The sequence below is a fragment of the Glycine soja genome, chromosome 3 (genome assembly GCF_004193775.1).
Source record: "Glycine soja cultivar W05 chromosome 3, ASM419377v2, whole genome shotgun sequence".
Taxonomy (NCBI): domain Eukaryota; kingdom Viridiplantae; phylum Streptophyta; class Magnoliopsida; order Fabales; family Fabaceae; genus Glycine; species Glycine soja.
The window spans coordinates 30,520,137-30,543,646 of NC_041004.1; the positions used below are offsets into that span (position 1 = coordinate 30,520,137).

A 23,510-nucleotide genomic window follows, 5' to 3' on the forward strand; every position below is an offset into this window, starting at 1 on the left:
GGTAAGGGAAGCTCTACCTTTTGTTCTATTGTTTAATCTGATTGGGAGAGTTGTTTATGCCCCATAGCATTTTTTTTCTTTGAATTGATGGAATTGAGTGTTTAATTTTCTTTTAGGGTTCTTTCCCTTTTATGCTCTTGATTTGAAATTTCTTGATTTAATCTTGTATGTGCTCAATTGGTTGTTAATTGATGTTGTTTTGAGTATTGGGATGAGTTTTGAATCATTTGTGAGTAATTAGAGAAGTTGGGAGTGATGGAGATATGTTTGAGTTCGTAAGAACCCTAAAATTATGAGTTATAGAGTTTGTAGACTCCCTGGGTGAGACCAATTCACTGGGCAACACAAACCCATTGTGAATTAGTGAATTAGAGACAACTTGATTTATTGGGAAAGACAAACTTGTTGTGTATTAGTGAATTACAAAAAGTAGATTCACTGGATGAGCCTAAACTCGTTGGGTGAGTTGAGTGACCCTATAGGTGACTGAGATGTTGAAATTAGGAAAAGTGATATGCATTAAGGTGGTAGCCATGAATGTTAGCTAACTAATGACTTTAGTCTCACTTAAAAATATTGTGTATGACTCTAGAAATAATCAAATTAGTGAACAAAGGTTAAGTTCTCGATAATAAGTTAAAGTTTCATATAGATTGTAATTTTAGGCAAAGTATAATTCCAAACTAGGTCTTGGGGTAAATATAAAAGTTGGAGATTATCTTCTTAGCTTTCAAATTAGATAAGAATTCACTTAGTTTAATTATTATTTTTATAAGTCATTAAGGTCATAGACCCATAATAGGAAATGAAGGTAATCCAAAAACTTAAGAAATGTCATAAGAACCATAAATATGAAGCGGAAAGTCATTACAATGGTAGAGCAATGCATATTTATGATGTGTGGTTTAGTTTAGGATTTTATTGGTTCTAATTATCATGTTGTTGTTGAAATTGATGAATAATTGTATGATTAATACATGATGATTTGTTGATCAAGATGATGATGTGAATATGATCTTTATGAAAATCATCCCTATGGCATGAAAGGAATTAGCTATAGCCTCTGGGAAGATTTTTAGTTGTTGAATACTTGGGAGGGTGATTTCCACGCCAAGACCCCGCCCCATTAAAACAACCCAAGGTCTCGCCTAATGGGATATCCTTTCAAGTTCCAGACATATGTTTTGACATCGAATAACATGTTAGAGTGATGGATCTACATCCCAAGAGGTTTAGTTGACCTTTTTGGCATATAGGGAAGGGGTTGTTGTTATTGTTGTTGTTGTTGTTGTTGCTACACGGTGTGTGCACAGAAATGTATTGTCATTACCGTTGATATACGATGGGTACAACAAAATGTACTATTGTCGTTGGTATACAATGTATGCAAAGTTGGTGCACAAGCATATGAGTAGGCACATAAATTGAGGGTGCTAAGTGGGATCTCAACCTAGTACTTGAGGTTTTTGTGGTGGCTAACGGTAATAAACCTATAGAATAGACTTTTAGGCAAAATCCTTTGAAACGTATGGTTTGCCAATCTCAGAGGTAAGTCACTACCCACACTTATCTATATTTGGTAAAACTACACTTCTTCCATAGGATCAGCCTAAGAGACTCCCAAAATGATCAAATCATAGAGTGCAAATACGTTAGCAGATGAGGCTCATAGGAAACTACTTATATTATGTTGAAACTTCATGGAGAAAAGTCGGTGTTGATGTGTGTCAGTTGTGGCCTAGTTGGTTGTCGGTGTGGATTTTAGATAAATATGCTTGGAAATTATTTTTATTCATATTTTGGATAACAATCACCCACACACGACATTGCTGAAATATTTGTTTCCTAGTTGGTTGTGGGTGTGTGAACATTGTGTTATGATTATGTATGATGAGATTGTAAGTTGTGACAATTGATGTCAGATGTGGTTATGATTCCCAAGGACGAGTAGTTGATATATGTTGTTATTGGTATTTAAGGAGTTGTATTATGATCATAATAAATTTTCTCTTTGATAAATTAACAATTTGTTTCAATCTTGACTAATAAAACAAAATTTTTTATTAAAGAACAAATAGAAAATTCATTAATTTAACTTAACTTACTAAACTTAACTTTAGTTAAAAGTAAGTCTAGTGTAATTTGATTTATGTTTGATTACTTTTATCTAAAAATAATTTTATCAAAATGAAAATTGTTTAGATGATATGAACTAAAAGCACTTTCAAATGTATAATTATTCAAATGGGTATAAATTTTATAATGTAATATTAATATCACTATTATTAATATCCGTGCAAAGCATTTAATTATTAATATACACGGGACACGGAGATATACAAAATTTATTGATAAAAATTATAAATATTATGTTAATATTAATGATTAGCCATTATTAACATGATATTATATTTATTTAATTATTTTTTAAGTATATTTGAATTGATAATATATTATTATTATTATTATTATTATTATTATTATTATTATTTTGTAAAAGATTGGTGCTAAGATTATAAATTAAATGGCGAAATGATCCATTTGATTTCTTATTTTATTTTATTTTCATTTAAGTTAATCATTTATTTTATTCCTTTAAATTTTAAAAATGATCACAATAATCATTCCTTCAGTGGAAACTCAACATTATTACTAAAATAAATGCATTAACAGCTAAAAATCGTAACAATACGTTAAGTTTTGTGTTTCCTTCTCCTTCGTCTGGTCTTCTCCCTTCTGCTTCCTCTCAGTTCTGCAACCTTCTTTCTATATCTCTTTTCACACCCATGACATTTCCTCAAAGCGCCTCCAACCATGTTCTTTGCCACTGCATTCCCTTCCCCAAGCTTGCTTGGGTTGGTACGTCGGACGGAAGCTTCTTCTCTGAGGACAGCGACTTCTTCTCCGACGACGACTTATTCTCTAACGATGAGATCAACCTCTCCCCTATTCCAAATCGCCCTCTACGCACTACTCCGACGGGTCGTTCATGAATTAGACTATTGTCGTTTACTGGCGGTTTAAACCGCCACTAGTCCTCATTCTACCAGTTCAATAACCATTACAGAAATTGTGGACACAAAAGCACCTTAATGGAAGTTCACATAACCACTGGAATAACCGACGCTAAATATTTTCTTTCAGAACAAGCACCTTGAACTCAGTATTTTCTTGAAACTAATGTTTCTCTACATGCAAATTGATCAAACAACATTCAACATCATCAGAAAATAACACTTAACAATCAACAAGATAAGTAACACAACACACAACAATACGTAATTTAAGACAGAACCACTTAAAAGGATATAACTTAAGACAAAAGTAATATTTTTATCATACCTGGAAACCAAATTACAAAAATTGAAAATAGAAAGAATGAAGTGTACTAATCAAGTGTTAATAAGAGTACTGAATAAGTATGCTATTATTAGTTGATGCTATGAAGCAGGAACCCTTAGTCTATCTTACAACAAAAACAGTTGTGGCAATAATACAAAGCAATTTGTTTAGACTTGATTCCTAAGCAATGTAGAACATTTTAGTGGAATGAACGGGAATTTGACAAAACTAAAAAAATCATGATTTGAAATGAGTACATTAAATTAATTTGTGCATAGTACGTACTTATGTGGAGGGGGGCAAGGAGCTGGCAGTGGCAAGATATAAAAGCAAAAGTTAATAGGAGGCAGCTTCTCATAATTATACAAATATTATAGTAAACATTTGACAGTTTAGAAAAGATGAACGTACACTAGACATAAATCAAATAATAATAATAAGGAATATGATACGACAACTGTTGTGTTTCATTAGCAATGGTCTAAGAGACTGTTGTGAGCCCAACCCAATATTTCCATATGTCCCCTTTAGATATTAGGCTTAGGTCCAAGTAAATAAGTCAGAAGGTCCTAGAAAGCAATTGACATTGTTAGCACTCGGTTTTAGCATTATTTTGTTACATTCCATTATGCATTCTGTTATTGCATTTGGTTAGTTGAGGAGTTGGTTAGAAAATTGTTGAGGGAGTGAGGGTAGTGTAAAGTGCAGGTTGGCATCATGCCACTGCTAAAATTGATTGTAATGGTGTTGTCAAAATGGAGAAAATGAATGAATTCAGTTTGCCTTCCAATTTCCCTTTCTCTTCCTAATTTTTTTATAGAGTTCTCCCTTAGTCGAAAAGGGTTGCTATCAATATATATCTAGAAGTCATTTTCTAACCTTCTTTGGATCATAAAAATCACGGAGTTGAAGCACTAACTGAGAACAGGAATTGTAATAACTTCTTTCTGATTTGAAATAGTTCCTAAATTGGACCTCCAGTGACTAGAAGCACAATCTACAGTAAATCTTGAAAGTCCCCACACCCTCTTATTATAAGCTGAGGAGCTTTTATTGCTAAGTGTTTGCCCTCAATTTTACATTACATATATTATATTAGTTTGTTGTTGCATAAGGCTAATATGAACGCCTAATATTAATGCAGAGAAAGCAATAAATTTAAACATGGCATGGGATTGAGATAATAATGAATAAGTGCGAAAAAAAGGATATTAGCCTTATCTTGCTATGTAACAAGCGCTATCATTCGTGGTAAAAGAAGGATATATTTGTATTCATGCGTAAATTGCTAAATTCATATTTCACCTCTGGATAGATAGCGCTTATCTATATAAGCATTGTGTAAAGGGAGTTATTTATCCTTAATTTTGGGGTTGTGAATCGTGGTAAACTAAATCCTTCCAATATGGTGAAACTATAATTTTTTCAACTCAAGCTTGATACAAAATGTATGAATTGGTAGCCTTAATAGAATTTTGGGCAGGTTTGTGTCTCCCAAGGAATGAACATAAAGGTTTATATCAATGTTCTATCAGTGGTAGTTACAATACTAGAAACAGTTGTTGGGTTGAACTACACCAGATGTGATTCCTCCGGCATGATTGCATGAAGCCACTGCTTGCTTGCTTTCATATGTAAGCATCACATCTTCCAAACTTATTCCAATGCATGGATACTTTGGACTACAATTGATTTTAACTGCAATCTCTGTTGCTGAGGTTCCATAAATATCTTGGTATATAACATTGCTAACTTCAACCCCGGAAACCTGATTATTGTTAATTTGGCAAAAGAAAAAAGAGTTAGCCTAAGCTAGCTAGACATTTTTGGAACAAAAGTTCTCATGTTCAAATTTAATTCACGTTTTATAATAGTTTTATGCTATATCTAGATCTTTTTGTATAAGCTTTAAAGTGAGGTAATATAAAAAAAAATAAAAGTTAGAAGATGGAATTTTCCTTGACAAACTCACCTGACCCGGACAATTCTTCTCATGGGGGCAATAATTTTGGTCAATTACAATGGGATTTTGAACATTAACCATGGTAGCATGTTGGAAAAGGATGTTCCTTGCAAATCCATTGCTAGGTCTCCCCCAAGACTTAATTCGTACACCATTTTCAGTTCCAGTAAATGTCATTGTTTTAACTGTCACATTTTGCACACCAGGCTCTTGAAATTCCTTGCCTAAACTTCCAACACTGCAGCCACATGCATGTTAAACCAATGTTCAACAAATAATAATAATAATATACTCTCTAACACATTTATAACAGATTGATATTTATTGACTTAAATAAATGTCGGAGTCACTACAGAAAAAATGAGAATCTCATTGGTATGTCTCACATAAATTTCACTTAATAATGTGTATGAATTTGAGTTTAGTTTTGATATATGTAGTCAATAAATATTTTTATACCATTAACTAATTAATTAAAAAATTGTGCTGAAAGTTGATATGATGCAAGCTCGAGTAATCAGAGTTCAAGTTTTAACACGATGGTGAAAAGTTCTCAACGGTGGAGTGATGTGAGATTTGGGCGTCTTTGAATGATGTTGGTTATTCTATTATATGTGAATGAGTAAAAGTTGGCTTATTTAGGGAGACAAAGGCCCTTTTATAGTTTCCTTCTGTCTTAGATCCGACCTCATAAGTCTTGTTCCCAGTTTCGACCTTTTGGGTCTTGTCTTATTATCTGCGAAATTTTTTGGTCCTTTTCGTACAAGACTGACCCATAATCTATCAGTGATACCATATAATTATTATAAAAATTAATTTATAATTATACGATAATGTATGATTTGATTACAACAATTTTTATACTTTAATTTCTACATATTTAAATAAAAAAATATATTTTATTAGTTTTGCATGAAGATTATGAAAAATATATAGATCCTTACCTGATACCATGACCTGGTCCACAAGCTATGTTTTCTATCCACAAATTAGTAGTTCCAGGACCAATTGAGATGCAATCATCACCGGTTGCTATGTTAGAGTTGAGAATGGTGACAGTTGATGAGAGTTGCACATGAATGCCATCAGTGTTAGGGCTGTTTCCTGCAGCTGATACCTTGATACCTTGGAGTTTCACATTATTGCATCGGTCAATAACTATATGGAACATTTGGCTGTTCAGAGAGGTCACTCCGTTGATCACAATGTTGTTCGAATTGGTAAATCCCAAGTTCTATAATTATATATACACAAGAAAAAAATTGACGTTAAAATTATGTTCTTCTTCGAAGTTTAATCAAGAGAATAAGGGCATCATAAGTAGGTTCAAATTAGAAACATTCCAACCTCACGAGTAATAATTTTATTGTTCCACAACATCATTATCACATGATATAAATATAAAATGTCATGTACAATAAATTTATTGCCCATCTTATTGTACAAAAAATATAATATATATAATTTTCCAAAGATGGAGAGTATCTGATAAAAAGTTAAGCCGTTATTAAGAAAAAATAATAATAATAAATATAAATTATTAGATTATATTTAAATTATTAATATATATATATATATATATATATATATATATATATATATATATATATATATATATATATGTGTGTGTGTGTGACTTTTCAAATAGTCATGACCATCTATATTCATATATATGGTTCAAATTCTTAAAATAGAAATTTTTCTACTTAAACCAAAAAAAGTGAAATAACATCCATATAAGAAATCTTATTATTTTCAAGATGCATTTTATATTTAGTCTTAGTTTAATTACAAAAATTTAGAAGCAAGACTCACATATATATCCAATTCAAAGAATGAAAAACGCATGCATACCGTAGCACCAGTTGGACAAGTCTTGCCAGATCTCTTACATGCCCACAAGCCTGTGCCTTGTCCATCAAGAACACCACCAATGATTGAAACTCCATCAACATCATCAAAAAACAACCAGTTTCCACCATTTCCAATAACATCATAGTTGGAAGGTGCAAGCATTGCACCATCAATACGTATTGTGATGCCCTTATTATTGCACCTCCCCTTAAACACTACTTTACCAACTAAGAACCTTCCTAGTGGCACATAAATGGTAGTTGGTGCTGTTGAGCTGCATGCTCTACCCCATGCACTCACGAATGCATTTGTGGAGTCAGTTTCACCATCTGGTTTGGCCCCAAAATTGACAACATTCAAAGTTACCGCTTCAGCTATGGCTGATGTAAATGTGAATAAAAAGAGCACCAAAGCATGCAAAAGTACTATTCGTGCCATTATAGTATACTCAAGTGACAATGAAGGTTGTGTACGTAAGTTAAAGAGAAAAAAAAATACTCAAAAGGTTTGAGGAGAAAAAAATACTCAAAGGGTAGTTGTGGTGTGTGGACGTTGGTTTGTAGAGATATTTATAGTTAGAAAATGAATTCAAATTAAAAATTTTGAGAAAATAAACATTTGGATATATGCGTGAGGAAATTAACACTTAGTTTGTCTTCTAGTAAGGAAAATCGTAAATGTGTCTACTAGTAATTGAGACATGCAAGAATGGACAGTGATGTGGTGTAAACAAAAAAACAAATTTTTTTATGGTAAATTAAAAAAAGACAAACTACTAATACGTGAATGGTTGTTGATAATACCGAAAGCACTCAAGAGTGTGAAATTTTAGTCCTTGAGGTTGCAACTTGCGAACATATATAGCTAGCACTTAGTATGAAGCCCTCATCATATGTTCATGTTTTATGGATCAATGTTATATATATTCCCAACCTTGTTCTCTTGCTTTAGGCGCAAGATAAACGCCTTCCACTCACATATGATGCATCTATCTTCAATTGGAATATTTTATTTGGGCGGCTATCCAAACAAAGCACAAAAATCAAAAGTGTGAGTTATACAAATATAAAAATAAAATTATGCGTATATAAAATGAATATATTATACTATTCTTTATTAATGAAAGACATATGCGTACGTCACTCATGCTACGCAAAATTTGTAAATATTATAAAACATGGAGTGATGTATCTTTCTTATTTTGTGGTACATTTCTTATATAATTTATATTAAACTAAATTAATATTTTTTCTTCTTTGATAAGTTATCCAATTAAAATTTTCATTAATTATTTTATTAATATTAAATTTACCAGTCAACATTAAATATAATGAGATATTTAAAGTTATCATTAAAATAATATTTTATTAATTAAAATAAATTTTAGAAATTTCCAAAATAAAATATTTTAAATCGTTATGTCTTACATTGTAATTTTTATTTTTATGAGCAAATAAATGATTTTCTTCAAATACTTTTAAATTTTTATCTTCTTTATATTTCACATATTTTTGTGTAATGTAATTTCCTTTCATGTTACCTCCCACATATAGTGGTGGTAAGAACCCAGTAATTCCTTAAGCAGAAACCTCATACCTTGGGGGGAGTTGATATATCGATTTTGTGTGAGGATGAAAACCTTAGTGGAGATAAGTGATCAGAAGGGTGAAGATTGTGTTTTGGATAGAACCTTATCATGTGAGACACTCAGTGATAATGGGAGTTAGTGGAGTTAAAAGTTCAGATGTATAAATCTTGTTATATCCTATAACAGTGACCTACACCTTATGTTTTTGATAAAAAAAAATGTTTTGATATATGTATTTGACGTCTTTTGGATGAGCATTTGAAAACAAAGTGTACAAGAGTTTGGATGTTTTAGATCATGATGGAGGTTTTTGATTTAACTATGTTTTATGTTATTTGAAATCTTTTTGAAAAAAATGGATCAAAAAGTGCTTTAAGTTTTCAATTTATCCCTTTTGTGTTTTGAAAACTATCTTTTAAGAATGGATGCATGCTTTTAGATAAAATGAGTTTTTCATCCTTTCAGAGTTGTTTTGATTAATGTTTTAGAAAAGAAAAAAGTTTATGATAAAGATCTTGGTTTTACATGAAAAGTCACACAATACTAGCAAGATGGAAAATTAGTTGGTGGCGTTCTGTATGAGAGGATTAATGTTGGGGAATTTGGGTGAATCCCCCAACGAAAATGACGACTTGACGGGCTAATGATTGTAGAAGAAAATAAAGACTTACAAAAGACAAAGGAGTCGTGTGCTTGGACAATGGTCATAATATTCTTTGACAAACAAATTTCAGAACGAGATTTTTTCTTGTTGGGAAGTATTGTAACATTGTATTTTTTTTATAATGACTGATTAAGTGGTTTTAATTAAATTACAAGAGTAAATAAATTTAATGTAAGTTCCTGGAATAAATTAATTATTTATGTGGTGATGCATGTTTTACTTATGTTTATGTGTTTATTGAGTTTTGGTGAGTTTAGACATGAGTGGATGGGCCTTGGTGTATGTTAGGGGTGAGTTTACTTAGAGAAAGCCTAGGTGTAGTGTTGAGACTTTGGCAAGTGTACCAAATTTCTCTTAAGTAGTAAAATTCGGAAGTCCGAGTATCGTTTCCGCAGGGATTTTATTGCACTTTATTAAATACTTCTCAATTTGTAAGTATGGGTAAAGATAATAAAGACAGAACTAATGCAGAAATAAGGGGTGGTTACCAAATCAAATAGTTTAAAAGGAAAGACAATTAATAAAGATGCCAAGACCGGACAAACCTAATTGGCCTACGATGCATGTAAATATGATATTCATTACCAATGCACTGGTATTAGTTCTACCCACATCTGTTAATTACTTGTCCCTGATGCCTCACGTTGGCAAGCATATTTAAACTACCTATCTCCCAAATGCTTTTGCGAAGATTCAATAATTAAAATGCATTAAGGTTAAGTTCTAGATGTTGCTTAAATGCATGGGCAGTGGGTTATCATTTTATGCCTAGCAATGCTAACCCAAGGATTCTTTTCTTAAGATGTTCTGTTAGGTGTTACCATTTCCCAAGTGTATAACCCCTAAAACTAATGCATGCATTAATTCTTAAATCCTTATTAGGAAATACCCTCTCCCGAGCGAATAAAACCCAAAAGAATTTTAAGAACAAATGCAAGATAACAAGAAAAGAATTAGAACAGAAAAACCTAGAATAAATTCCCTTTGCATTGATAATTCTTGAAGCACACCGTACATCGTTGGCTTTTTAGGCCTGCTAGGTCCTAGCTAGGGGATTAGCCACTCATGGCCATTGAGGGCTTACAACTGGGGTGAAAGAAAGAATGGGGATAAAAACCAAGAATATAAAGAAAGAAGGGAGAGCTCAGGCTTGAAGTGCTGAGAACAGTGCTCTGGGACGAGGTGATGATTGCTTGGGACTGGCTCTCTATTTATAGTTGCTGAAGTGGACTTTTGGGCCTTCATAGTCGCGCTCAACGTGACACCTCGCGCTTAGCGTGTTCAGATCGCGTGCTCAGCGCGTCCTGCAGGCTTAGCCTGTGCTTCTGTTGGATCGCGCACTGGGCGCCTAGCTGGGCTTAGCGCGCGTAACGGTTTCTGCTCCTTCGTGCTTAACACCACGCTTAGCGCCTACATTTGGTTGCTCGCTTAGCGCCTGACGTGCGCTTAGCGCCACTTTTGGGCTGGGCCTGTTTCAGAATTCATTCTTTCTCTTCATTTCTGTTGCCCTTTTTGCTTAATGTAACCTCATTTTTCGTATCTGCAACCAAAAATTTAATTTAATTAATTTTTCAACTTTTAATTATAAATAACTGCTAAATAATTAATTTTAAGCCAAAATTTGACTATTTAACTACTATTAATTCACAATTATTTAGCAGTTATCATGTAGAAATGGAAATTCTAAGGGTCATAAACCCTTCCCCAATCCCTCACAATTCAGATTTCATTTGCAAGATGGCTTTTTTTTTCTCTTCTCTTTTTTACTCCAAGAGTGACCTAAATTCTAAAAGCTTGAGATTTGGTGTTGGTGATCAAAGGGGGACTTTTTCCTCTCCCTTTGATGTTGTTTGGTTGAGCCATAGAGTGGTAAGCACCACTTTTTCCTTCCTTGGATTCCATTTTTGTTTTCTCATAGAGCATTCATGGAAGCTCATAAAAAACATTTATTTTTGGGTTTTTGATTTTGTTTGTGATCGTTTTTGGGATTTTGGTGATGTTGTGGTAATGGGCTTGCTCTTGGAGTGGAGGAAAGCTCCTCCCTTGGATCCAAAACTCGTTTCTTCTCCTCATTCTTCACAAAGTTCTCTTTTGGTTCTATAGAGATAAGGGAAGATTTAATTTGGTTTGATTGAGTGATTTAAACTTGGAATAATGATTTGGTGTTGTTATGTGTTGGATTTGATGGAAAATTGTTTAGGTTTGATGGAAAACTATTTGGGTTTGAAGTGGGATGAATGGGTCTTAGAAAAACTTCCAAAATGGAATTTGGGGAAGATAATGAACAATTCGAATTTGTTCTACATAACTCTAGCTTGGCACAAATTTTGGTTCGCTTGGCTAGAATTCAATTTTTGAAAATGTTGTGTCTAGAGCATTATGGCAAGGTCGTGCGTTTGTCAGCTCATTGGGCTAGAGTTGATTTTGTAAATGTTTCCCCTAGTTTTGTTAGGCCATGATTTTGGCTCGTTGGCAAAATGTTCTGGTTGGGCTCGAATTTGGTTATTTTTAAAATTCTCTTGAAACACTTCTTTCTTTTGTTTTATGATTCAAATGACTTTAAAAATATTTATGCAAATGTAGTATGCTTATTTATACGATGATTATGTTGTTCTCGAAGTGTTTATATTATGTTGAGCCGGTTGCATTGTTATTACAACATTTAAGTTTTGATGTGGTGATTGTAAGAATTCATGGTGTTGGATGTCTTACTATGCTTAATGAATTATTTATGGGTTCAGAATTGTAATGCTTATATGAATGGTGAATTTATGATATGGTGAACTCTTATGATGTTGAAATTAATGAATAATTGTATAATTGTTGTGGATGAACCTTGATGATGATAAACATTCTTAAAACATTTGAGTCAAGTGGAGTTTTAAAAAAAATTAGTCAAGAAATGATTGCTTATTGAAAGCAAACTCTGGTTAGGCCTACTAAGAGACCCGGGGGTCTCGCTTAGTGGATATCTTCCCAAGTACTCAACTTTTTTTATACTTTGACGACCCTTTGAATTGGCAAAATGTTTTATGAAACATTAGAGATTGACTCATTTTAAATATTTAAAGATTGGTTGTGTTGGTGAAACTTGAATCCTTGGGGCAAACCATAGGTGAAATGGTGGGTACAAAGGTGATGTATCTCAAACATTAAGTTAGGCATCTAAGTGAAGTGTTTAGTGGTTGTTGTTAGTGAATATGCACGTAAGTTGAGGATGTTTGGTGGGTTCTCAATCTAGTGTTGGGTGAATTCATGGTGGCTAACATTGAATGAACCTATAGAATGGATGGGTGGGCGAATTCTTATAGAGGTTAAGGTTAATGCATACCTTACCTAGGGAAGCCACTACCCATGCTCATCTATTTTTAATAAAACCACACTTCATCCGTAGAATTAGCTTGGGTCTCCCCAAATGCTTGTGTGATGTTATGTTAAGGGATGCACTTGAGTTAATTGTTCGCACAGTGAAATTTTTCATGGAGTTGAGTCTGTCTTTGATGTCGATAATTGATAGACTGATGATGATGATGTTTGATGTAATAGCTCGTCTTGTTGCTATGATATCACTATTCTAAACCACGTAAATTTTAATTTTTAAATGAAAACTTTATTAATTTGCTTATGAAAAACATGAGTAAATTTTTTGCGATATACGTTCATCATACAACGCACAAATACTTAAATGAATATATATATATATATATATATATATATATATATATATATATATAAACTCAATATACATCTTTCACATGACAGAAGATAAATTAGTTCATACATATAATTAAATCTATAAATTACATGCTCAATTCAAAAAGAATTATAGAACCAGCTACGAAAAAGTTGATTAACAAAACACAACTCTCTCCTAAAATAATCCCAACGTCATCATGTCGGTTTGACGACTCTAACAAAAGAATCTCACTTCACGTAATCTACTATTGTCCATCTACTCCCACAAACAAAGGTTCACGATCATCACAAGTACCAACTACACGGTACAAAAATTTCACGGGTGAGTTTATTACAAAAGAAATCAATAATTATCAAATAACCAAAATTAGCAAGATAAAAAATAACAAGTACCATGCTCATAAACAATTATCGATCAATACAACATACACTTAATAACTATTCATCAACTTTTCCACAATTCCAATCAATCATGCTCAGTATGATGCATGCACTTGACCTCAACTCTCAAATGCAATGTGGCACCATTCGTCAAGAAATAGCCTAGGCATGTCCACACGACACTTTTACTTAGGAAAACTAGGTAACAAGTGACGAGGTCACCTTGTCGTGCACATGCAACTCCCTCCTCCCCCCTAAATGATGACCAGCCTGAGTCTTAAGGGAGTTCCAAACTCAGTGACATGTCTCCAAGTACAAGTATTTTCCCTCATGAGAAACTACAAGTACTTACTGACAAAGTTTATACTATTTTCATGCAATATGAAGTATGAAACATGGGCATCATCAATGCACTGACTGTGAATAATTAAAGATTCTAAATCATCCCCCTCCAGAGATGCTTGTTTGAAAGTCGGCAAGTGTACTGATTCGCACAAGTAGTATAAAATAGTAAGACCGAGTATCGTATCCTCAGGGAATTTGTTTCACCTAGACCATGTACATTCAGTATGTAAACACTTATAAGGGTTAAAAACAAGGCAAATGTTGATTATGTACTAGAAAATCTATTTGAACATAAACAAAATATCTAAAGCTATAAAAAGTGAAAACTTTCAAGTTAAGAGCGTTGGGGAGTGTTCTACTGAATTTCTCTTGATGTATAAAATGTATTTTTTCTCTATTTAACATTATCCTAGTATTCTTATGTTGAGAAACTACTCAAACCATGATTCCTCACATGAATGAGCCTAACTCTCTTTAGTTGATCCCTCAACAAACTTGTTCTAAAAGAGTTGCATTAAGCCTACAACATAAAATGGACTAGATCACTGCACTCTATTCCTAGAAATACAGATTTCTAGCTTGCTCTATCAAGTTCTAAGGTTTTAAAGCATTTTCCAATACTAAAAAGCCTTACTACACATACAAATGGATGATCAAGCCACAAGCATATAAAATAAGCATAGATAGAAGCAATGAACACAAAAAAATAACATTAAATAGATAGTGAGAATATTATATCAAGATTGTTCAATAGTACTCCCCAACAAAGAGGTTTAGCCTTCCATTACAAGAAAAGCTTCAAAACTAAGAAAGAAGTTATTTTTGGTGAAAGAAATTGGAAGAAGATGATGGAGGATGTCTCCTCCAACCTCTAAACCCTAAATCTCTTTGTTTTTCTAGACTTAGCTCTCTTTATTGCTCAAAATTCGTCTCTCTTTGCCTCTCTGCCAACCTCGATGTTTTAAAGGTTCTTGGACTCTTCAGCTTTCGAAGGCTTGCTTAGCGAGCATGGCTCACTAAGCGAGAGTTAGTGAATTTTCGCTTAGCGAGAATGGGCGCACTGAGCGTGAGAAGAGACAATGTCCTCACTGGGCAGGCTGGTTGCGTGCTAGGCATGCAGATCTCTGGCTTATCCTCTTCTAGGGTTTCCCATCCGCTAAGCAAGCTGGATGCCTCGCTAAGTGGATGCATCTTGCTGAGCGGATCTACCTTGCTAAGTGAGTCATCAGTTGCTTTAACCTTTTCTTCTTTGGCCTGAAACTGAGTTGGATTAACCATTAAGTCACAAAAATGGAGTTTCTACTCTATAAAATCACACAATAAAGAAAAATATGTACAATTCCTACCAAAAGAACCATAAATTAGAGGTACAATGCAATTTCTTTGCAGATTTCCAATACCAAACTAACTTATAAATAGCAACTGAAAATGCTTAAAACTCTTTAATCACTATATTTCTTCCACCAGGGATATCCATAATGGTCATTGCACCCCCATGTACATACCCAACATACATCACCTTAATGTCATTATTATCATTAACATCATCTCATCTCAATGTTATTTTCAACATCAACATCATCTCATCTCAATGACATTATCATCATCAACATCATCTCATCTCAATGTCATTTCAACATCAACATCATCTCATCTCAATGATATTATCATCATCAACATCATCTCAATGACATTACCAACATCAACATCATCTCATTTTAATATTATCATCAATAACAACATCACCCTATGTCATATTATCATCAATAACAACGTCATTCTCATATCAATATTATCACCAATAACAACATCACTCTTTATCAATATTATCATCAATAACAACATCATTCTTTATCAATATTATCGTCAATAACAATATCACTTCGTATCAACATTATCACAAATAATAACATCATCATAATCACATCCCACAAATACATACATATAAATTTCATGTCTGAGATTCACACTTCCCAAGTATTCAAACAACGTATGTCTAATAAAATGATACTATCATTTATCAATAGTTGATGTATCGCATTCCATTAGTCGAAAACATTATTTTTCTTGAAAGCCAGCATGCATAGGAACAAACATACATTCTCATGATTGGGTACCCTAACCCCAATTATGGTATCAAAGTCATAAATTATAATAAACTCCCTTCACCTATCATGAGCTCTCCATCAGCTTCTCTCTGCATCACTCAAAGACCTCTCTCGTTCACGTTCGTCAGACCAAACACAGAGTTCTATATATCAAGTCAAAGGGAATTTAGTATAGATTTAAAAAATAAGGTTATTAATAACATTCAGGGTCAATTACCCCTGTCAAAACAAAAAAGGGCTAAGGGATGTTTTAGGTTTTACTACAAAGAGACATCATTTTGAAATTCTAATCACGACAATGTGATTAGTGTTCAGTGAAGGTCACAAAAATACCATCAATTTTATAAAAAAAAATAACTTTTACAATGTTTCATTTTCAAGGGTTTTTCAAAAGAAGTGTAAAAATACCCTATTATGGTACCCAAAACAGAAGGGACACTAAGAAAAACTCAAACTAACTAGGAGAAAGGTATAGGAGTCAAGGTTACCTCAAAGAAACTATGAAAGAAAGAATTAGGAGCTTATTCTCCACCAAATCCTTGGGTGGATTCTAAGGATTTCGCTCTGACTAAAGTGTTCCTCTCTGTGTGGTGGTCCGGCAGCAAGCAACGGCAAATCGTGGTAGCCACCGGTGGTCGTGGGTGGTGGAGGAGGAGTTCCTAGGGTTGTTTGGGCGGAGTTTTGAGAGAAAGAGGTGTGAAATTGTGTTTTTCACGCAGAAGAACGTATTTGTAATCTGTAAATCTTGCCCAACGAGCTTGTCTTGCTAAGTGGAAATCCACTTTTGGCGTTGAGCGTGACATTTCGCGCTAAGCACAATTCCTCTTGAGTTGGGATTTACACTGAGCGCACCATTTCTCGCTGAGCGTAATTCTTCTCGAGTTTGAATTGCACTTAGCGGGCTTGTCTCGCTAAGCGAGATGTTCAAATATTTTATTTTACATATCCCAACGGTGAAAGTGTGAAGTTATGGATTATGAACTTACAATACAAATTTGAAGGTGATCCAACGGTTAACGAGTTTGGAATCACAGTTTTACTTGAACAGGTTTATGTAAAACTTGAAATCTTACAGGTTTAACATAGCTCACTCAAACCTCACATAACCTAACATCCACATCAAGCAATCACAAATAGCTAATTCACACAACACCTCAATTAATCCAAATCAATCAAATAACACAAAAATTACATTAAACATCAATTTTAAGTTATCGAAATTTGAGAGCATTACATTTGATGGTTGAATCATGATGTTGATGTTGATGATGGTGTTTGATGATTGAATCCTGATGTGATGAATGATGAATTTATGATTACTATGAGATGCCTTGTCATGTTCTATATATGTTGTAATATTATTTATGATTTAATTGTTAAGTTGTATGTTGTTTTAGTATGCTTATTTTTTGTAAGCTTACCCTTGCATGTGTCTCATGTGATTGTGATTGTGATAATCTCAAACTTCGTGTTCGTGAGAGTATATGGTTAGGAGGTCGTTCTTCTTTTGGAGGCATCATGGATGGACATGCTTGGACGTGAAGATACAATCCTTCTTGTTTTTTCTTTATTAAGTTTATATATAGTGTTGACCAATTAGGTGTTAAGATTTATCTCTTTAAGGAATTGTATATGTATATATAGATGTGCGTTGAGTTGTTTTATCTTGGGATAGGTGTTGGTGTTGCATGAGGCACATGGTTTTATTTAGTTGTTCATGTATATATTAACACTTTATCTTATAGTTTTTGTTTTGGCTTTTGAAAACATGAAAGTTCACAAGTTTTTTCCTAAATAAGTTAATTAAATAGTTTATAAATAGAGTAAAATAAAGTCTTCTGCTTTGTTAGTTTTAAGTTATCATGTAGCGACGGTGGGTCGTTACAACCAATTTGCATGAGGTACTCATACTGGTTGATGTAAAATGTAATATGTCAATTTTCAACTTATAAAAATTGATTTATTTTAGGAAATTAAATATTTCTTAAAATAAATATTGTTTGACTTAAAAAGAATTATTATCACAATAAATTGTGATTAATTCTTTGGGTAATGTATTTGTGTGAATTGATGTTGTATGAATTCTTTTGTAAGTGTATTTTATTTGATTAGATGTCTTTGAAATTAGCTTTTAAATATGTAGCATTATATTTTATTATGTTGGCACATAATAGAAATATATTAGTTTTGGGATTATATAACAAAAATAAAAATAAGGTGTCGTAGGGGGTGTGAATAACATGAGTACTGTAAGTAAAATTGGACTACACTAAAAACATATGCATAGGTCAATTTTTCTGGTGCAAATAGTAGAAAAATTTCTATTTTTTATTGTTAAAAATAGGAATGCAAACAAATATTTTACTTTAAATAACCTAGGAAGCATCTAGAATATCTAATTGATAAAATAAAATGAAGAGGTAAGGACAATTAAATATGTAACCTAAAGACTTATGTGATTCTTAACACTTATTGGTCCTATTTATCACCTTTGTTTCCCATCTTACCCTGTAAATACCCCCAACTATCATTTGAGTTTGACACAAAAAAAAAACCCCTCATAGTAGAGAGTTTTAGAGCAAGTAAAGTAAGAGCTAAAGGAAAACAAAGTTTTGGAGCTCTGATCCCCTAGTGGTGGAAGTGGTGGTGCATGAAAAATGAGTGAGAAAAGGAGAAAAGGATTCACAACTTCATCCAAGCTTAGGAGAAATAGGTATGAGTGAGGTTCTATTTTTTCCAATAGTGTGTTATTTTATGCAAGTGTAGAGATGGACCTCAAGGCCATCTATTACATGGTTAATCTTATATTATTATAATGCTTGCTATAAAAATTGTCAGTATGTTATTATTATTGATTTGTATGGATTTAAGTATTGATTTTGAATGAACATCATGATGAACTTGTATGAATTTGAATGAACTTGTATGAATTCTTGTGAACAAGATGAACATAAGAGAAATTGAAAAGATCTAGCCCTTTGATATTCATGTCGGATGTGACTTTGGCTATTGTTGGTGTGTAAAATCTGCCAACCAATTATCCATTGTGTTAGCTAACTACCAATGAGTGATTCCCTTTAGGAGATTGACTTGAGGAAGGAATTTTGTTCCTTAATTGGGTTCCTAGTCCACTCCAAAGAGCTTTCTAGTAATCGATGAACTAAACTTTCTATGTTAGGCTACTCTTATGTGAAATTGTGGTAAAGGAAAGTAGTAGACGACTAAAAAGGTAAAGAAAAATTGTAAAGAAAGTTGTAAATGGATGAAAGGGTATAGGAAACCTGTAACGGTTGAAAGCAATAAAGGAAAGCTATAAATGGCTGAAAAACAATAAAGGGAAAGTTATAAATAAAGGATAAATGATTGGAAAAAAGTAATTTGATTGATTTGGTCTTAGTCATTCGATCCTTTTACATTTGAGTTTGCCTATTCGCAGTTTTTTAAGCACATGTTAGTTATTTACAAGGCACGTCAATTGTTTCTTAATACCCATGATCATAGATTTTTAGGAGATCATGGATTACATGATTTTAACTTCCTAAGCTACAGACCTTTGTTGAAATGGTAGTCCCACGTTTCCTAGGGTTGTTGCAAACAACAATTATTATTTTCCACTAACAACTTCTCTTATCTTTTAAGAATCATGGATCCACATGCATTGGACCTTGGAAAAACTGCTTGCAACTGTTTGCCATGTTCAAATACTCCTTTTATATTTGGACTTCAATGAAATAGGATTGATTCAACTCTTTTGTGTTAGCCGACATAAATTAGTCGTCAGTTGTCAACCGACAAAAATTAATCGTCAGTTGTTATCATTAATAGTCGTTTGCTATCATTAATGATTATTTTAGCTGTCGGCCATTAGAAAATCACTATTTTAGTCTTCAATCATCCTTGGCATTAAGACAAGCTAGAATTCATTGATTTGCATTAGTCGATGGTCATCTAGTGAATTAGCCGTTAGTCGATGATAAACAGCTAGCCTCAATAGCAAACATTTTTTGTGTTAACAACTAATAATGTTAGTATTTACTCATTTTTTTTATTATTATTATGACAGTGAGAATCGAAGACTACGATCCAAAGTGAGGCAGCCATGAACTCATGAAGGTTAGCATTCAAAATTAGGAAATTAGGGATTGAATTAGGAAGATTAAGGATAAAGTGATCTTTTAATGAAACATTAAATTAAAAAAAATAAAAATTTGCTATAAGATCCTCATGTTTGAATTGCAAAAAAAAATAATAATTTGATTGGTTGCATTCCATGATTAAATAATACAAAATGCATATTAATGACTTATTTTAAATGACACCAAAGTAACGGTCTAGAAATAGACCAAGCAAATGAGATAGGAAGTGATTTCAATTTTTATTTTTTTTTGGAAAAAATTGTCCTTGGTGTATATTTCTTTAAGTAATAAAGGAAAGATAATTAATAATTTTGGATTGCCTTATTCATAATATTAATAATGTTTAAATTTATGTGAACTTTTGTGATGTATATAAATTACGTGTTTGTCTTTATCAATTTTGGAGGGAAAACTGTGTTTGGTATATATTCTTTAAGTAATAAACGATAATTAATAATTTTGGATATTGTCTTATTCATAACATTAATGATTAATAATATTAAATGTTTTTTATTTTTTGATTAATTCTGTATTATCATAAATGCACATTAATTTTTAACTTATATCACATTATATTTTTATATTTAAATTTATGTGAAATTTTGTAATGTATATAAAATTACGTGTTTGTCTTTATCAATTTTGGAGGGAAATTGTGTTTAGTGTATACTCTTTTAAGTAATAATAATGGTTGATTAGTTTCTCAATTTAAATTCTAAAATACTCACCTACTAAAAATATTTTTTATTTAAATATCAAGCCTTATTAATAATTTTGGATTTTAATTCATAAATGATAGATGATTTATCTTGATCTAAGCATAAACGTTGAGGGAGTAAAAATAATTAAAAATATATATTTACTTAAAAATAAATAGGTAGCATCTTTGTAATAAACACTATATAATTCAAATTAACTTAAAATATGAATATTAGTTTTTACTTACATCTCAATATTAGTTTATATTAATAATTAATATTTTTGTATTGTCCTATTCATAATATTAATAATTAATAATATTAAATGCTATTTTAATTTTTTTGATTAATTTCATTAAATTTTAATTGATATTACATTATATTTTTAAATTTAAATATATGTGAACTTTTGTGACGTATATAAAATTACGTGCTTGTCCTTATCAGATTTTTTTTTGTTTTTTTTTGGGGTTTGTGCTTGGTGTTTATTTCTTTAAGTAATAATAAATGACATAAAATTATGTGTTTGTCCTTATAAGTTTTGTGGGGAAATTGTGTTTAATGTATATTCCTTAAAGGATAAAACTTAAATATACTTTAATTTTAGTTTTTATTATTTAATTTTTCATTTCTCTAAAATATGAAATTGATATTTTTAATTTTTATAATATGAATGAATTTTTTTCTTTCATTTTCATCCTTCCAAAACTTAAATTTATTATGTTTGGCCCCTAAGATACATTTTAAGATAAATAAATAACATTTATTGTAAGAATCTTGAAAAGAAAATTAGTTGTCAAATACTGACCTTGTATGATAGACATTAATGGATGTCTCGTGGAATGATCACTTAACCCTTTTTTTTATTTTTATTGAATAATGATCACTTGACTTTTCATTTAACACAAATTATCAACCAATATCACATAATATTAGGGATCAAAAATAATTTTAGAGGATGAAAAAAACAAAGAAATAATTTTACAGGGAATAAAATCAAAACTCACTCATTTTATCAAAACTAAATACATATTTAAACTTTCAAAAGGTAATAATAATAATAATAATAATAATAATAATAATAATAATAATAATAATAATAATAATAATGATAATAATATTTTTCTTTTATATTTTTCTTCTATTTCCATATTTAATTTTATTTAAATTAAAAATTTCCCATATAAATCACACACAAAAATTACTAGTTTTTAATGGTAGTGGAATAAAATTTAATTTTTCAATATCGTGATAATACTTGTATAAAAAGTTAAAAATAAAAGTAAATACGTATGTAAATGCCAGCTTATCCAATTTAACTTGAATCGTTTCAAGAAAATCGGGAAGATTTTGATAAAAGAGACAGGTAGGATAAATATGGTGAGCAGATGCGAAGAAGTTAGAGCTTTCACGTTCATTGTGTGATGATTACGAAAATAAGAAGGTTAATAAATGATAACTCACTTTAAATTTTAAATTGTAATAATATAATCTTTTCATAATTCTAATTATTTTTATAATATTTTTATTTATCAAATAAAAAATATTAAATCTTCTTTTACCTTAAATATGTTTATTTTATCCCTATTAGGTTGATGTTTTTTATTCCCAAATTGCTTTTTTTTTTCTCCTATCTGATTGGCATTCAATTGGTTTGTGTGCACGAAAACATTTGGTGTGAAAAGAATTAATCCTTGGCTAAGATATTCCGAGTTCAATAAAAAAAATCCATGATATTTTTATTTATTTTTGTAGTAATTTTCTTAAAAAATTACATCAAATATTATGTTTTTAAATTGATAGTCTAATTTTTTTTATACTGAAATTTATTGATATGATATTAAATACTTTAATTTTATTACTTAAATAAAAAATAATCGTAAATTTAAGTTATGTTTAAAAATAAATTTTATAAGTTGATAAGAAAAAAATGGTTTGATCAAATATTTTTATTTGATAAAATATTTGTAAATCGGTCAAAAAACTACAAATAATAATATATATAATTCACTTTATCCTATTTATTTTTTTAAGATAATCCCTCATTCAAAATAAGAATATACATTAAATTAATAAGATATTTTTTATTGGTAGGATATGTTTAATCAACTGAACTAAATTAATAAGATAATATTAAAGGTAAAATTAAAGAGTTAAAATGCGTATATTTAATATATATAGACAAAGCTAAAAGAAAATCAAGAAAATAGTGAAGAAAGAGTGAAGGAAGACATAAAATGTTAGATGCATGTATACATTGTTCATAGATCCCCCAAACACCAATTATATATGGTTTAAATAAGTTTTTCACACCTCAAAAATAGATGGTTTTCAGGTTACTACCTAAAAAATTCATTACCTTCAGCTTCATTTTATCATCTGTGTCTTTAGTTACCTACACTGTTAAGTGTAGCAGACAAAGTGTCACGTCATCACGCTTTGTCATTGAAGGTGATGATGTGACAATAAAGTGTATGTGACAAGACATGATGATATGACACTTTGTCTATCACATCATCACTCAATGAAAGACAACTAACAATATGCGATAAAGTGAAATTATTTTTCTTTTTCCATATACTTAAGTAGAAAAAATGAATATTAGATAGTAATATTCAAAACAATCTATATTCTCAAAAACTTAATTAAGCCAATAAATAGTAGACATTCGATTTTACCATTTTCTTCCTTCTATTCCATCTATAAAGATATTTATCCCCAATAACATAATTGAA

General features: G+C 31.4%; 1 protein-coding gene across 1 annotated transcript; it reads right to left on the bottom strand.

The window, feature by feature from the left end:
* Positions 1–4,891: 4,891 nt before the first annotated feature.
* LOC114405117 (polygalacturonase-like) lies at positions 4,892–7,684 on the bottom strand. Its single transcript, XM_028367779.1, has 4 exons — positions 7,160–7,684; positions 6,250–6,539; positions 5,315–5,543; positions 4,892–5,110 (listed from the first exon to the last, which is right to left on the bottom strand). The coding sequence occupies exons 1-4, from the start codon at positions 7,595–7,597 to the stop codon at positions 4,892–4,894; spliced, it is 1,176 nt and encodes a 391-aa protein (XP_028223580.1). The 5' UTR covers positions 7,598–7,684.
* Between the last annotated feature and the right edge of the window lie 15,826 nt (positions 7,685–23,510).

What these genes read in the sequence shown, in the direction of transcription:
- LOC114405117 (XM_028367779.1), bottom strand. Translation starts at nt 7,597, where the DNA reads ATGGCACGAATAGTACTTTTGCATGCTTTGGTGCTCTTTTTATTCACA. An exon ending in CTTGTCCAACTGGTGCTACG is followed by an intron (nt 6,540 to 7,159) that starts GTATGCATGCGT and finishes ATATAATTATAG; the next exon opens with AACTTGGGATTTACCAATTC. An exon ending in GGACCAGGTCATGGTATCAG is followed by an intron (nt 5,544 to 6,249) that starts GTAAGGATCTAT and finishes ATGTGGCTGCAG; the next exon opens with TGTTGGAAGTTTAGGCAAGG.